Genomic DNA, 17,948 nt, shown 5'->3' with positions numbered 1-17,948 from the left:
TAACAAGAGCTGTTGGAGAATAGCATAGCGTGTCTTCTGAATGTTTGTCAATAAATAATTAAGATATATATATTAATTGGTTTGGTTTCGCAAATTGCATTAATAATATTTATATTGTTTGCTTGATCAGATTGTGTTTTGTGTATTCATGCAATTTTCAAAACCATACCAATTTATATATATATATATGTAAATTATTTATTGACAAACATTCAGGAGACAAGCTGTGCTGTTTTAGATTGAGTACATATATTAAATAATTGCTTTTGGACATATTTCTTCTATTGTTTGATAAAACATTATCAAAAATGTTGACCGGTATGAATTATCTAATGTAAGCCTTTTCACGTTTTTTTTTTTTTTTTTCTTCTTCTTCAGTTTCACTCCTAAAAGGGATAGTTGAACTCCAGGGGGACACTTTTGCCAATTATCATTACCCTAGTACAATTATAAAGTGATGGATTAATACGTACCTTTCAACACTTGCACCAAAAACTTAACGCAAAAATTGTCCAAAAATATTCAAAAATCTGTTCAACTCCGGCTGGGGATCGTTAAACACACACATGGACCATATTACCATAAGTTACTATGCCTTTCAACACTTGCACCAACAACTTTACATTTGAAAAACCAACGCCGACGCCGACACGGGAGTGACAACATAAGCTCTCCCTCTTCTCCGAAGAGACGAGCTAAAATGAAAATCAGAGATGCAATTATTGGTTATGTTTAATGTTTTACCTTATCCGGATCGAGAAATGGTCATTATAAGGTGATTTCGTAGGTCATATTTTTCCGTAGGAGAAAATATGTCATAACTCTCATCAATAAATGATGTCTGCCTTGATTTGTACCATTTACCTCATTCCAGTGCATCTCTTGAAATCCGAGTTGTAAGTTTGTAGTCGATTTGTATCAGACATGATACTGGGGTAAATTCCTTGAGTATCGAACAGCTGGTAGGATAACTAAACGCATAGTTTTGAGAAGAAGGAATATTACTATCTAAAACTGGAAAATTCAAAGCATCGATCCTTTTAAAGCAGTCTAGTTTTAATTGGTACCAGTTAATTACATTTTAAGCCAAGACTGGTGTAAAGTAACGAGAAATTCCTTGATTTCAAGCTTTTATTTTGAGATTCGATACGCATCTAAGGGCGGAAGTCGTTAATGAGACAGAAGACGTAAACCCTTCCAGAGTGATTGTCCTTGCACATTTGAGGGTCTTAATGTAGATGTACGAGTCGTTCATTTTAAAAGGCCTCCATTTAAAACAATAATTTGGTCAGCTCTCACTCTTGTTTTATGGAATTTGTGTTGGAATTACGGTCTCAATTTCGCTATAAACTAAATTCTCTTCTTGTTTAACACTTTACAAAACGGATATTCATTGAATAAATGGTTAGTCCTATTTGCTTCTGAAGAAAGAAGATAATCCTTTTTAATCCTTATCACACGTAACATTGATATATTTTTGCAACAATTCAAATTCGATGACTTAGTTAAATTTGGAGACATTTGAAGTGCCGAAGACTAAGTCCTAATGTATCCATTGAAAGTTGATCATTGGAGGCAAATGAACAAAAAAGTAGATAAAAAAATTGCAAAATGGTAACTATCTGATTTCTGTTTAGATGATATATGATATTTAGAGCAAAATTGATCTGCAGCCCAATTGCAATATTTCACTTGGGATCTTTATCCTTTTATTCTGTCTTTTCTTTTCCTGTTTCTTTCTTTGTGTTGGCTTTATTTTCGTTGTTGTCGTTTTGATGCCCTTCCTGGTTAGTTATTGCCGACTAGGAAGTGTGCCCTAAAGAAATTGAACATTATACACGCTCGTTTGAGTGTTCGACAATGTTCACATCATGACCTTAAATATGGTAAAGGTTAATTAATTTTCGAAATACTTCCGTTCGGAATGCCGGGGAGTTTCTTTTCAAGTATCATGATTTTAGATTTTCTACTGATTGGAAGAATTTGTTTTGTGTATAACAAAGTTGACTCACGAGGCCTTGAATATGGGATAAAAGTTGTTGACTTCCATAAGGAAGGTGATGGGCAAATACCGTACATTTTAATCCGTTTAGAAATTAAGAAGTTCATTGAATGAACAAGGTATCCGAAAGAAATCATTGCGGGCGACATTGTATGATTTTATGACTCTCTGTAAGTTTTGTCTTTTTTGTTCTTTTTCCTTCTTTCTTATTAAATATTTATTCGATTGATCTGTTGAATTGTCGAAATGTGTCTACATTGTTTCTCTTATCAGCCCAAAATTTTGAAAGGCATCAAACTTACCAATGAAATTTTGGAAAGATCCAGAGATCTGAAAACAAATTGCAGTCTTTGGTCTGAACAGTCTCAAAATTGATAACCAGAGGGCCTGTATCGCTCATTTGGATATGTGCTTATTGCAAAATACTATCATTTAAGTTGAATATTTCAAATACTTGTTTTCTTCATACTTTGTAGTCAGCACTTCCTTTTACCAGACCAAATATGGACCAATTTCTGTACTTCCTACAGTAGAAGGGTTTCAAAAAAGTTGTTGGGGATGGAGGCATGCCAGTCCAACAATATGTTTAAATTGTAACCTCCACCAACTAGGTTTGTTTCCAGTCGAATATAAGTGATCACCATCGCTTAGTTCCAGAGAAGAAATCATTTAGCAATATAGCCGAATTGTCTCTTTTTGGGCCCGCCCCTCAGCCCCATAGAGGTTACCCCACCATTTCTACAATTTCTAATTTCCAACACCTAGGAATGCTACATGTCAAGACTGAGTGATATCCGTGGCTTTGTTTAAGAGAAGTTGTTTATGGCAATATGTATATAGCCAAATGGACCCTTTTACTGTTCAATTCTAAATCATCACCACCTATGAATGCTACCAGCCAATTATCAGTGATATCCATAGCTAGGTTCCAGAGAAGATGCAGAAGACACTATGAGCAGTAAGTATAACCAAGTCATCTGTAATTTGAGAAATCCATAAAGAACATAATGAGAACAAGAGGCCCATCGGCCTTAACGGTCACCTGAGTTTTGAAATGATCCAGTTAATTTAATCCATTTTGGCCCCGTCCATTAGCCCCTAGCGGACAGTTAGGGCCAACATGTGCATACTACCAAACTGTCATCCCCATATGCTTATTTGAACTAAGTAAGAATGAATTCCAATAGAAATTCAAAAAATGATAGTTAAAAATATTATTTCCCCATATATTTTCTATTTACCTCTTCCTAAGAGGCAAACTTGATACCCCAGATTTTAAGTCCCACCCCTCAGTCATCTAGGGGGTGGAGGCCATATAATTCACCATTTTGGTTGACCATCGGCCATGGAAGTTTTCTTCAAAATTTCATTAAAATTAGTGCAGGGATTTCTGAGAAGTCGAAAATGTAAATTGTTCACAGACGGCATATGACTTTGTCTCAGGGCGACATAAACAGCGATGACCATTGATCTTCAGATAAAATTTTAGATGGTCCCATGTCAGCTACTTTCTAGGCAGACTAAATCCTTACCATGAAACAGTTAACTAGGAACAAAGGAAACCCTACATAATAAATTCTCGGAAATAGGAATAAGAGATTTAAACTTACAAATAAAGTCGTTGTCAATTTTGTTACTGATCAATCTTAAATATGAAAATGCAAAGCTAGTGACCAAGGGGAGTGCCCATATATAATATGCAAAATATCCGTAAAAAATTATTTGTATTTCCTCAGAAAAAGTGAGAACATTCTCCATATGTCTAAATTAACGATGACTACCTGTTGGCCATTTTCTTCTCCTGGCGAGTCTGAAACTTGAACATATACAACTAGATCAAGTCAACAGGAAACCAACATATGGCATTCAGATAGATCCTTCAGCTAATCCTCAGGAAAAAGAGATAGTGTAACTACAATTGTTTATATACGATGTACATGTACATATATATACATATTGCATATGTATATGCATACTACCTTTGTACAACACGTATGGAGTCTCCAACAAGTATTTACATATACATGTAATGTACATGTACCTGTACTGTATTTATATATACAAAAATGTACATGTACATGTATATACATATTGTATATATGTTTATGTATAATACTTCATTTGTAAAACACTTAATTGAGTTTCCATACAGTTGGTGATTTGATTGGAAGGTGGCGGCCAAAAGTTGATGTAGGACTAGCAACCGACACTACAGCATGGCATAAACCTGCTTGGCCTTTGATCAGGTGAGCTAGAAACCTTGTATGATAAAAATCCTTACAGATGTGTACATGTAGTCAAATGTGAGCAATACAGGAACATTAGACTTCTTGTTGATGAAAAAAAATTGATTGAAATTTGTTTCCCAAATATATGATATAATGAGAACTTCTACTGTCCTTTAATCAAATAAATCTAATCTGTATTCTAGTAGTTTCTACAATGCAAGAAATTTGAAAGATTTTAGATGAGTTATCTCCCTTCCTCTATGACATACCAGTATTGCCACCTTTCATTAAATGATGTATTAACATCAATTATAACTTGATTGACCAAGTCGGAACTTATTAGGGAAGAAGATTTCTTTCATATTATTTGAATGTACCACCTTAACTACTTTGAGGAAACCTCAAAAATGGTGAAAGACTTAACACATTCTAAACAATATGACAACATAAAAAAATGTGTTGATATTAAAACATTAGATTAAAATGGTCAATTTCAAAATTTAATCTTAAATATATGATGTATAAATGTTGAATACACATTGAAGACAAAAAAAAGGATAAATTATGAGACATGATAAAATTATTGCAAATCATTTCAATAACAATTACATTTAAGTACACACTTCCTGTACATTCTACACAACCATCTTCATTCCATACACATTCATTTAGTTAAAAGGAAATCAATTTTTGACACATGTAGATATTACCAAAGATCATCATTAATTATCGTCCTCACATCATTAATTATCGTCCTCACATCATTAATTATCGTCCTCACATATTTGCAATTTTCTGATAGACTGTTTCAATTTTACAAATGCTACAGCTTTGTATATTTTTATACAATACTTTATGACATACTTCTGAACCCGACAGTCCATATGTATATACATGTACAATATATATGTATTTAATGATATATAGAAAATATTGTAGTATTCATTAACATGTATATGTATATGGATTTTGAGCTTGCGAATTTTTGCCAAATTCCTGTGGTTTGTATTTCTGAATAAATGCATCTGTTTTCTCTCAATACATACATAAAACATAAACCCAATATTCTGGCAGTACCACAACTTTGCACAAAGACCAATCATCAATCCTTGACCTTAATACAGATATATAATATTAAACAGAATGTGGGTTGGGTCTCAGTGAACAATACTTTGTTTACCAATTAAACTGACAATAAACCCTTTTATATCTCACTCTCAACTCTCTTACTTTTCAATTATGGGCTCATCATTCTCTCATCTATCAATGAGACTATTACTCTCACTCCTTATCTCACAATTATGGGATCGTCTCACTTTCTCATTCTTTTACTTGACAGTCTCACTCTCAACATTCTCGATTGGTTATTCTAATGCAGAAGTTTTACACAGCTTTCATTACCCTTCTGATTATAATCTTCAGTTTTGTCCGAAATGATCATCAAAAAGTCCTGCTGATCTTGAAATAAGCCGTAGTGGGCTATATTAATATATAACCTCTGGCCCAAAGACAGGGGTGGGCTTATCACAGGCCAATGAAGATTTGCTGGTTATAAACTGAACAGCTGTAGATATAGCTGGGCTTATCACAAGGCAAGGGCTTAAAATCATTTACACAAGATACTTGCAGTATCAAGCTGTTAGATATTGACTTTGGTATCTTAGAGCACCATTTGAGTTGTTTCAGACATAAGTTTTCAAGTTGTACAGTTACTTAAAACATCATCCACAATAACTTCATTTGCTTGCCTTTTGAACCTGCGACCCAGCCACCGCCAATAATTTGTCACCAGTAGCTGAAAAAGGAATGGACAAGAAGGATTAGAAAGAATCATATAACACTTACAAAATCTAAATCATGTACAAAACTGTATGTATGAAAGGAGGATGAGTTTTGGAATTCTTTTTTACTGTCAGTAAAATAATAAGCAAAATCACTGGGCAAGGTACTTCAGCGAAGATTTTCATCGCTGGGAAATATCACTCATACAAATTTACAGCAATTTCTTTTTCTAATCAGTCTCAAAAATCAAAAGACAAAATTTGGACTAAGGGGAATTTACAAAAGAAAGGAAATTGAAAGATCTTTTGACATTGAGCTAAAAGTTATCAACAGTAAAAGAAATTAGGAGATATCAACGAAAAAAAAAATGGGTTAAGTATTCTATAATCACACATTTTGCTGTTGAAACTAATTACCTTCAGCGAAGATTTTCATCGCTGGGAAATATCACTCATACAAATTTACAGCAATTTCTTTTTCTAATCAGTCTCAAAAATCAAAAGACAAAATTTGGACTAAGGGGAATTTACAAAAGAAAAGAAATTGAAAGATCTTTTGACATTGAGCTAAAAGTTATCAACAGTAAAAGAAATTAGGAGATATCAACGGAAAAAAAAATGGGTTAAGTATTCTATAATCACACATTTTGCTGTTGAAACTAATAAGAATGCCTGCATTAATTGTGTCTCTGCCAGGGATCGAACCTGTAACCCTTGGCTTCCCAGACTGCTGATCTTACGAAAATAATTACAAGATACATTAATATAATTACCAAGGTCACTTGAGACTTGTTCGAACTCCTTAAGACTGGCACTTGAATTAGATTGTAAGTAGGCTTGCTCAGTAGCAGTCAAATCCTCTCCAAGCTTTTTCAGCGCAGTCAAAATCTCCACTGATTGGGCTGTCGCTACATCAGCCGGGATTTTACCTATCTTAGCATCACGACTAATCTGGAAAGCAATATCTCGTATTAATTATGGCTGCATGGAAATTTCGCTTGAAACCACAAGTAAGCTAAAATCATTTTTATTTTTTTCAATTATCATTTCAAAACTTTGATAGTATATACTAAACAACAGCTTTTTGCCACTTGCAAATTTTACTATTTGGAGACAAAACTGGGATATACTTAAGCTATTTCATATTTTCAGCAGCAATAATCAAAAGTTGATATATACTATATAGTAACCTTACTTAATTCGAAAGAAATCATTAAACATTGTACAGAAATGTTTGTTTTGATGTATGATATTGACGACCACACCTGAAGATGTACTGACTGAACCAGTGTTGAGACAGGAATTAAAATGATTGGCTCTAATTTATTTGTACACTCTTTGTTGTCTAAGAACAGCCCCAGCTCAATATTGACAATGAAATCTAACGGCAAAAATTGTAAAAAATATACAAATGACATACAAAAATACACTTTAGGGTTTTATGCAATGTTAGACCAAATACTTCATCATTTTCCCCTTGCTTTACATTTAAGGTAAGGTTACCCAGCACTTAATAGAGTATCAAATATCCCAAAATATAATTCTTAAAACTGAGATACCTCTGACAAACGCTGTCGTAACTGCCCTGGCTGTTTCTTGGCAAACAACCTGATTACTTCTGGTGTTTTGAAGGCTTCACTGATAGCAGCTTGTATCGCCTGTTAGTCAAAAACACGGAAAAGCAGAAACGCTCAGTAAAGACAATGTGGTACAGGTTCAAAATGTAAAATACTGTAAAAGATTACAATTCATTTTAAAATTTTGTCATATACCTAAATTGTAGATAAGCTTAGTGTATTAATAATGGATGCAGGCCAGTGGCCTCTATATTCATATAAAAGTTATATAACATTACATATCATCAGTATAAACAGGGCATCCAGTAGACCCTTGAGAGTATGTTTTTGACTCTCCAATTTGAGATCTGATTCTTGGGTTTGAAGCAATTGTCTATTTGACATATGTTTTGACCCTTCAGATTACTCAGAAATAGTTATTTGACTTCTGAAATTGCTAAACGTCAATGCAAGGGTCAACTGGATTCCCCGATAAAAGTAACTCTTTTCTAACTAGGGATATGTCATGCCTATGTATTGATTGTTACTTCATTAGCTAGAGTGAAATAATTACAATGTTTTTCACAAATTTATGAGGTTACTCTCACAAACAAATGACTTATATAATTAACAATCAATACCTGCTAACCAGAGGAGATAACTCTGCATTACGAAAAAACGAAATACAATTTTCAGAAAACAAAGATGCAAAATCTTCAAATAGATATATAGAAATTCTTTACCATTTGAGCAAATTGAAATTCAGGATAGGTCATAATTTTATAATTTTATAACTTTAGTACAAGAAGAATAAAGCCTGTTCATAAACTCAAATTTCTTGCACCAACCGATGATTATCATATCGCTTCTATTGATATACATAAATGTTTATTCGTTTTTCTGAAAATAAGATAAGTACACAAGACTTATACTATGCTGAATAAAACACATACCAGCTGCATACTATTCAGCTCATCCACAAGGCTCACGTTGCCCTCAACCATTTTATCTAAGGACTCCTTAAACTCTTTCAGCTGTTCAATCGTTTCATTCTTCGTCTCCTCATACTCATCCTCATCAAAATCATCTCTGAAAAGGAAGGACAAATTAAGTTAGTTAACAAATTAAGTAAGTTAACAAATTAAGTAAGTTAACAAATCAAATAAGTTAACAAATAGTTAAAGAAAATTAAGATATAGACAACAGAATCTCATGATAATATATCCTATCATGGTATAAAAAGGATCAGAGCTGTTCTTGATAACAGATGATCTCAAAGACAAAAACAATAGATTGTTATCACTTGATAATCTGTGTTGTATTTTTTATCCACAACCCTTGTGATTAAATCTTATACATACAAGACAACATCTTGCTGTCAAAGATAATATTGATACAGTAGGATACAGCATATCAGAACTGCCCAAGGTAAACTTTTTGTTCATCTTTAATCTCTCGGTTATGTAGATATTCAGATATGAGTTTTGAAGAACTTGTTCAGACAAGTATTAGCTTACATTCAAAAAAAAATTTAAAAACAATTTCTGAAATTGTAGCTGTCATCGGGGCGTGGTACAACAACAAAGTCTTAGTTATTTTTTTAATAGTTTTGTGATACGAAGAGAAAAGAAAATACAATACACAAGACAAACATTCATACAACATAATATGTATTCTCTAACCATGAACGCGAAAGATTCACACAACCATACTCTCATCTCCATCAACTTACCAGGCATCTGCCGACATACACTTGGTAAACTGTTGCCAGTATTCAAAGCAAAGTTATCGTTGCTGGACCGCTCGCACAAGTGTTTAGATGATCTAGGTAGGGTGACAACCACAACAAGTTCAAGAGTAAGTTGGTATTAATTTATTTCCTTTTGTCAACTGGTTTCACTCCTATTGTGGGCTACATCAGGACACGATAAAGCCGCAGATCAGGCAAAACTGGTCAACACAAGGAAATTATCAATATCATCTTACTCTTGAGCAAGTTCAGTTTGTCACCATGCTTAGATTGCTTGTATTACCCAACTGCCTGCATATCTGATCTATCCAAGTCTGAAGTATCAAGACCCCCCCACCCCCAACCAGAACTAAACAGTGTTGACGATCCACTCCCTGGGTTATATATATTAGATAAATATGAGTCATGGATCTGTCCAAGACTTAACAATCCATAAAATTGCTGACGATTGATATAAAAAATGCCAAACTATACTTGCTTGCATTCCTCGAGATCTGATAATTGCTGCACTAGTCGTTCCAACTGTTCCTCTAAATTGTGTCTCAGTTTTGAAGTTTCCTGTGATCCCCGTGATGCCATCTCAACTATATATGTTTTACATGTGTGTTGTTAAATGTGTAGAAAGTTGAATCCGACTGAAACAATAAAAAATTAGGTTTTGAATTATATAATATGTACATTTGAGGAAATTTATTTGAAAGCATAAGGAATTTAATATAAGTTCCTTAATTTTCAAATCGATCAAAATTTTCCAATAAGTTTGTAGAACTTTATAAGCCTAAGGTTACGTCACATTTCATCTTGCTGTGCAGTCAACATTATCTACAAACAATAGTAATCTATGGGCATGATCACATATTATAACCCTTAAAAGTCATTAAACATGGTCCCCATTGGGTATCATAATGTGGCGATATGGGTTGTTTTTTTTACCACAGACATATAGTACATGACATTTAAATTAACTAGTATTGCGACAGTTATGCTAATTCCTGGTTCATTTCGGCGCTTTTACGCTCCATTTCGGAATGGCAAACTCCATTTCGGCACATTTCCGTCATTAATATATATATCCACACAACAATTATGACTCTACAGACCGACTAATCAACATATCAAGTTAGAGTTGGTGAATTATTTTGCTTGGGACATGGTTAAAACCCCCAAAAAATAAAACACTCCGACCCGCCTTACGGACATTCATCTGTCAAAATGTAGAAAAGTTCTGGCTTCTTTGGTCAGAAGAAACTGGGCTACGGAGTCTTAAGATTCCAAGTTGATGATGAGCAGGTGAAATATGATGGGTGCATTTTCTGTTATGAGACAAATTAATATGGCAACAAAATGAAACAATCGTCCTCGATATGTCATTAATATTCCCAGTGATTCTATCGATAACTATATGCGTCAAGGTCCACGCTAAAAATATATAAAACGTGTATTAAATGTCTTCGTTTACTTACATCGGTCCAAAGTTGACAGCTCGCGAGTTAGTCTAGAGAGGTCGTACAAGGGGAATAACTCTTAATCATAGTCAAGCTTGTTTTTAAGGTCTCACACAACTAATTCCGCCTATCAGCTGGTTTTTCACTTGAACCGAGTCCCTGAAGAAAATGTGTTTCTTGGGTTTGTAGCTATTTCCTGAGTAAATAACACATACAATGGGTACTTTCTATATCAATGATAAAGTATAGGGTCTTGAGATTTTAAAAATCTAAAATATACACTCCTAGTAGATAATAGATACGAGATTCAATAACTCATAACTACAGATTAACATTAAATTACATGTATAAGATAAACATTTTAAAATCTGTTTCTTGCAATGACATTGTTCGCTTTTAGACGTCTGGGTTAAAATAATAATGCAGTGGATAATATATAAGGACTTATCGAATCAGGAAAGTCTGTGACCTATCTATATACATTATGTATGTTACTTATTAGAATAACTAATATAAATTGTACATGTATTTGGTTTCCGTGGGAAGAAAGATATTGGGCGCCGTTTTACCATTTATTCCCATTTGGTGATATCACCTATTCAAATAGGTGATATCACCTATTCGAATGAGTGATATCACCTATTCGTTTCATTAAGTGATATCACCTATTCGAATAGGTGATATCACTTATTTGAAAAATGAATTGGTGATATCACCTATTCGAATAGGTGATATCACTGATTGAATAGGTGATATCACTGATTGAATAGGTGATATCACCTATTCGAATAGGTGATGTCACCAAATGGGAATAAATAGTAAAACGGCGCCCCATAGAAAGAATCATAGCCCGTGTAACAATTATACTTTTGTGATTGTAAGACTTCTATACTGATAATTCTTATGTTGTTTTAGATCAGGATATATGAATAGGTGTGTTTTCTTTATTTTTTTTTTTTTTTTTTTCTTCAGTTTTTGCCAAAATGAGTTAAATTTGTGTACATTAGACCCATATACATGTCTTAATGGTCGACGATGCATACAAAAGATGTGTATCATGTGTTCTCATTTCATTATCATTACATTCTCAATTTTTACAGAGCTATGGACACGAACTTCGAGAATATCGTCGGGAATGACAATTTGCTGTTTTGTGAGGTAGTCCTTACTCTTACATTGCTGTATATGCTGCACTTGTAATCTATTCAATTCAGTTAATTTTATTGACTTTACTCTTTACTATAAATTAGCGGTCACTGCAATATAGCAGTACAAATGTATGGTACTTTTGAGGCATATTTAGATACATATCACTAAATTTATTAAAGGTCTCGATTCATTGTAGCATATAACTCAAAATTTGGAATACCGTAGTGTATTGTGTTTGTTTCTTTACTATACATACATGTATTAAGCCGACTAATTGTATAAAACTCCAGCTCCAATTTCACTTGATACCAACACTCTGAAAAAATGTCATTTATCCATTGATGTCGCACACTTAAATGTGTATGCCTTTGCATGAGATACGTTAAAATTTCTGCTTAATAAAATGCTCTTTATGATACACCTGCAGTAATCTAGACCATTTTTACTTCCGAAATTATGTAGTATTCTCCACTGATGGTGTTTTCCCCCCTTGAAAAAAAACAAAATTCCCCATAAAAAATACCACAAGGGAAAATTCTCTAAAACATGGGGAAATCCCCCAAATTTTGATAAAAGATGTAAGAGTTATAAAAAAAAAGATAGCTGTGACGTGCTATACTCAATCGGAACCCCTCGTAATTTTCCTCTACGTTACCAGACGAAGGCGGGGTGTTCCGATTGCTCAATACTATAACCCGGTACATGCCTCGACTTGACTATAGACAGAAAAAAAGTTTGTTTGTAAAGAATGTTTTCATTTAACTTTCATTCGGAATTATCTGTTAGACAACTTCATTGAATGGATTTATTTCTATACAGCTTTCAAGTGTCCGTATAAGTCCATGCCAACACGTAAGATTTATATTTAACAATGCCGTGACGAAGCATACAGATCGATTGGAGGTCATGTATTCAGGCTTTAAGTTTGTTCGATCTGATTAAAATACAGCTCTTCCGTGTATATTATGCTATTTCTTCAATTTCTGGAGATATACGTTGATATTGTAAGACAAAGGAAAGTAAATGATTTCATACTTACCTGGTATTTCATCTGTTGTTGCTTAAATTGGATTTCGCATTGAGCGTTGGATTTTAAAAAGTTTACTTGCTGCCTGTAACATTTATTGGCCTCGTAAAAAGACAGTTCATTGTGCCGAAGAGCATACATAGGCGTATACTGTCAAGAAGTTTGGTGTTAACAGCTTGATGTTTTGGTAATTTCTTTTTAAAATATAATATAAAAACAAAAGGACATCTGACCTGATGTGTGTTTGTAACCCTGTCTTGAATGATGTTTGGTTAGGCCTGAGTGTGATGTCTTTGGGAAGTAGGTCCCAGAAACGGTCGATACTTAGAAAGAAGGATTGAGTGAAGTTGTTGGAGGATGAATGAGGGTAACATATGTTAGAGGGTGCGATATATCGTATCCTTAAGATGATATTTATTATGAATATCATATCTTTTCCGTGATATTTTAATAAAGATGTAAAATATTTCATTTTTTCTATCTTCCAAATGAAATAGGATTCTCCAAACAAAAATCATAACATCACAGACCATATCACAGTGTACAGGAGCATCATGATTGATTGATTGATTGATAAAAGGCAAATTGGCCGCAAGATATAGTGAAATATTCTACTCACCTATTTCTAAATACATATTGGTGAGTACATAGGTCTAATATATATATATACATATATATCATTGCGATTTTTTTTTCACTAGATATCACCAATTGATTAACTCATATCGTAACTATTGATGACCTTTAACCCTGCGATAATTTTAATGTATTACAAATTTTTGGACAACCAACGTCAACATCATCACCACTGCCAACCTGAAATTATTAGGCAATGCCTATTTTATTTGAATCTAGAAAAAAGGTATAATTTTTATTGTAGTATGATTTAATTTGTTACTTAAAAAGTTATAAGCTACATACAATATATATTCATTTAACGTTATATATATATACTGATGTTGGATAAAATGTAGTACAAATTAATTATTGTTATTATCTGTGAACTTTTTTACGCATGACGATTTTCCCAAACACCTCAATATTTAATTAAATGTTTATATTTATCTAATTAAATTATATAGCGATTGGCTGCTTTTCAAGTTATTTGATTTTTTTAATTATTATTTATGAAAAAAATAGTTATTGTGTACTCATATATGCAATGCATCAGATTAATAAATACATATATATCGATTATTTGATTTTGCAATAGGCTACATCAGATTAATAAATTTCCCATATCATACATGTAATTATACAGTGTATATTGTACACTCATGTAGGGTTAATCTGTCAATCAACTTATAAATAGATTATTGAGTGTGGACTTTCATCAGAACATGTCTGCTGACTTTTATTCGCTGACATGACAAGTTACTACTTGTGGTGCAATCCTGTTGTTTATTTACGTGACTCCCAACGTGACATAACATAAATGATTTATACTGCTATCACACAGTCTCGCAGGTGAAGCCCCGCATGATAACGACATCATTATCGAGGCTCCATATGATGACGTAGCGACTGGTAGGCCTATATAAAGCCGTGCGCTAAAATTTGTAGTCGGGACCCACAACACCGCTCAGACGGGTGGACCTCGCATCTGGTCGGCAAAATGGTCGACTGGAAGCGGGTGTTGTCGAAATGCAAATAACACTGATCTGATCAACAGCTTACTTCGTAAATCTCTAGGTTTTCGTACCTAGGGAACCGTTCCCGGTTTTTGGGCCCGTGCCATAGCGACCCCGCCTTCGCTGGAAACAGCGCTTAGGGGTAGGTGCGGACACCCAGAGACCACATCGCTCTAGCCACCGACCCAGTGTCACTTATAGGACTGTGGCAGTAGTTATGGTGGTGTGGTCCTGGGTTTGAACTTCACGACTCGACAGAAAAAGGGTAAGTGAAATCTCATTCAGTAATATAATAGGCTATAGCAGTTCAGTACTTTAGCTAGATCTAGCTCAAGTTTCTCGCCGTGTAATCCTCCAACATTGGAGTAAGAGTTCAGAACGGTCCCGCCCTCTATCTATTATTAAACATGTATACTATATGCTTTAGGCAGAGACCTATATACTAGGTTATCGAGGTAGGTTAGCTATATATGTCGTTAATTCTGAGTCGGCGAGACTACTTGTAAATATAGCCGGAGTTTCCTCTGACCCTGACACCAATATCTGGTGTGTTGTTAGCCCGAGTTTCCTTCGGCCCCAACACCAATTTTGGTGTAAGTCCAGATATGGTGTCAGGGCCAGATGAAACTCGGGCTAGTGTATTTATTCTTGTCATATACCCACTGTTGCCTAGAGATAAGGATACATTTGGTTGCTAAAGTAAATGTTTGTTTATTTAAAGACAGAATTTCAGTTAGGGAACAAATTCACCATTTAGCATTTTGTTTATATTTAATTTATTGGAGCCATTTCCTCGTGTTCTGCTAAATAAGTTAAAATATCAGCCAAGATTATATACATTGTAGTATACTGATTCAATATAACGTGTCCGCTATCGATTTATTTAAAATACCTGAACGGCAAGGTATAATTTGGACAGTTTTAATTACTAGCACACGACCTGGTAAGTTTAATACAGTTAAACCAGGGTATGACGTAATAAGTGTAACGGCCCCCTTGTCATTCACATATATATATACCAAGTATTATTTAGACTCCGCCTTGATGAACAAGTTTTGAGAAGGTAAGTAAAGGAGATTTACGTAGTAAGCTGGACATTGGAGAGTGATATCTGTGTCTTGATAACAACCGTTGCCAGTATTGTGCCATTCTGTTGACTAGGAGTGAATGTGTCTCGACAGGTCACGAGGATGAAAGACACTTATGAAATAAACAGTGTGTATTTTTGTCTTTGTTTTAGTTTTTTGTTAAACTATTCCTGGATCCGCGCCTGCCACCCGACCCCATCAACAAGTTCACATACTAAACAAAACGATGATGTGTTTTTTTTTTTCGTTTTGTGCAAGCTATTCCTAACTGTTACAGTTACGTCTGTGTCTATATATCGCATAGGAAAACCAATTATCCTAAACTGTGTTTTTTGTTTAAATATTGTTATTATTTGGGAAATATGACTTGTCTTAAATAGGAGAGCTCATTTTTGTTTACATTTAGGTTCACTTTTACACTTTAATTTTGATGACTTCATCGTATCAATTCATAGAAGTCTACAAGATGTCTCGCTAATAATATATCATACCCGGTATTTGCTTTATTTGTCCTCCAAACTGAAGTTACAAGAATAAAATAACAAAGAAAAGTTAAATATAATTGATATTTGAAAACTAAAAAATTAACTACAGAGTTTATATTTTTTTTTATTTATTTATTTATTTATTTATTTATTTATTTTCTTTTTCATACTCACAAATTAAAGTAATGTTTGATGCGGCCAGCTAGCGTACCCGTGTTATTGTAATTACGCAGGTACAACAACAACAAGTTTGCTTAATACAGTAAACGTTATTATGATGATAGGAAAGGCTTTGGATCCTCTCTGAGCCATACATCAAAGTCACATTCTATCAAAAGCCATGCTAATAGGGCATCATATCTCGGTTTTTGCACAATGTAAAACCATATGTATTGCAGGGTGCTCTGGTAAACTTCCACAAGTCACCTGTAGTTATAAGTAGTACTTTGTTATTCATCTTGTCTATTTGTCCAGGAAGAAAATTTCCTGGGTAATTAACTTGGACATAAACTGTCAAATATACTGAGGTAAATATTTTAACAAACCATATTAGCGGAGTTTTATCAGGATTAAAAACATAATTATCATTCAGGTGATACATATAAGATGGCATGACTTTCAATCTAATTAAAATCAAGATGGTCATTCTGCCTACGTTACCTAACATGAACATGTAACGTAGTGAGAATGACTATCTAGATTTTAATTAGATTGCATGACTTTAGAATTGACATGTAAATACCAGTGTTTTACGACGTTTAGACGAAACTGGAGTATTTTGCAGTGAATGTCAAAAACATGATGGTGTAGACACATTCTTTTCATTTAAAATTATATTTATTAAGGGGCATTCCACCGTTCGGACATCAGAAACGTGTGCGATTTCTATTTATGAAATCTATGTCCGAACAATGATTTTACGAGTGTTTATGCCTACATGTAATCATATTAACGCCGATATGTACAACAAGACGTATCGTATACCAATACTGTATGTCTTTGCGGTAACTAGTGATACTTCGGGTCGAATTAAGATTTTTCAGGACTTAATACTCGAAGAATTTTGGTGTATCTTAAGAGTAAAACCTGACATATTAATGTAAAGACTATAACTTTTACAACTTGGAAAAATACATATTTTGCAGTAAGGTTTAATTTTGACGACCTAAACTTTATTCAAACGAAGGAGCGCCCCTTTAAAGCCGCGATGTTCCCATTAGGTGTTTATTGTATAAATATTTCAAATCATTTCATTCGACATGCAACGAAATGTTTTCATGATATTAGGAAGAAATTTATTATTAACTTAAGTATTTCTTTCTATTGAACGGGGTATTATATAATTTCTAAAAAAAAAAAAAAATGGATACCCAATGCTTACGTCTATCATAATTTCTAAACAAAAACATATCCAATGCTTACGTCTATCATAATTTCTAAACAAAAACATACCCAATGCTTACGTCTATCATAATTTCTAAACAAAAACATACCCAATGCTTACGTCTATCATAATTTCTAATCAAAAACACCCAATGTTTCCGTCTATCATAATTTCTAAACAAAAACTTGCCCAATGCTTCCGTCTATCATAATTTCTAAACAAAAACATATTCAATGTGTCAGTCTATCATAATTTCTAAAAAAAAAAAAAACTTACCCAATGCTTCCGCCTATCTGCTTAACGGAGTATTGTTCTTTAAAACATAGATGGCATGTCAAAGTTGGCTAGCGCAGGTAAATTATCTGATCGAAGTGACAATCAAAGACATTATTCGCTGTGCTGTTTAACAAAGTTACCAACAG

The 17,948-nt window shown here is 33.8% G+C and overlaps 1 protein-coding gene across 1 annotated transcript; it reads right to left on the bottom strand.

The window, feature by feature from the left end:
- Positions 1-4,716: 4,716 nt before the first annotated feature.
- LOC117345020 (protein LZIC-like) lies at positions 4,717-10,886 on the bottom strand. The gene is made up of 6 exons (XM_033907946.1): positions 10,781-10,886; positions 9,796-9,952; positions 8,521-8,656; positions 7,571-7,669; positions 6,785-6,962; positions 4,717-6,025 (listed from the first exon to the last, which is right to left on the bottom strand). Exons 2-6 carry the CDS (start codon positions 9,894-9,896, stop codon positions 5,967-5,969), a joined length of 573 nt encoding a protein of 190 aa, XP_033763837.1. The 5' UTR covers positions 9,897-9,952; positions 10,781-10,886; the 3' UTR covers positions 4,717-5,966.
- Positions 10,887-17,948: the final 7,062 nt, after the last annotated feature.

Source organism: Pecten maximus, chromosome 16 (genome assembly GCF_902652985.1).
Source record: "Pecten maximus chromosome 16, xPecMax1.1, whole genome shotgun sequence".
Taxonomy (NCBI): Eukaryota; Metazoa; Mollusca; class Bivalvia; order Pectinida; family Pectinidae; genus Pecten; species Pecten maximus.
Note: the sequence above shows the minus strand (reverse complement) of the source record. Positions and strands in the feature narration are given on the sequence as shown.

Coding starts and splice junctions, on each gene's coding strand:
- LOC117345020 (XM_033907946.1), bottom strand. CDS start 9,896: ATGGCATCACGGGGATCACAGGAAACTTCAAAACTGAGACACAATTTA. Junction 8,657..9,795: donor TCAGATCTCGAGGAATGCAA/GCAAGTATAGTT, acceptor CTTCCTTTTCAG/AGATGATTTTGATGAGGATG. Junction 6,963..7,570: donor TACGACAGCGTTTGTCAGAG/GTATCTCAGTTT, acceptor ATTGCTTTCCAG/ATTAGTCGTGATGCTAAGAT.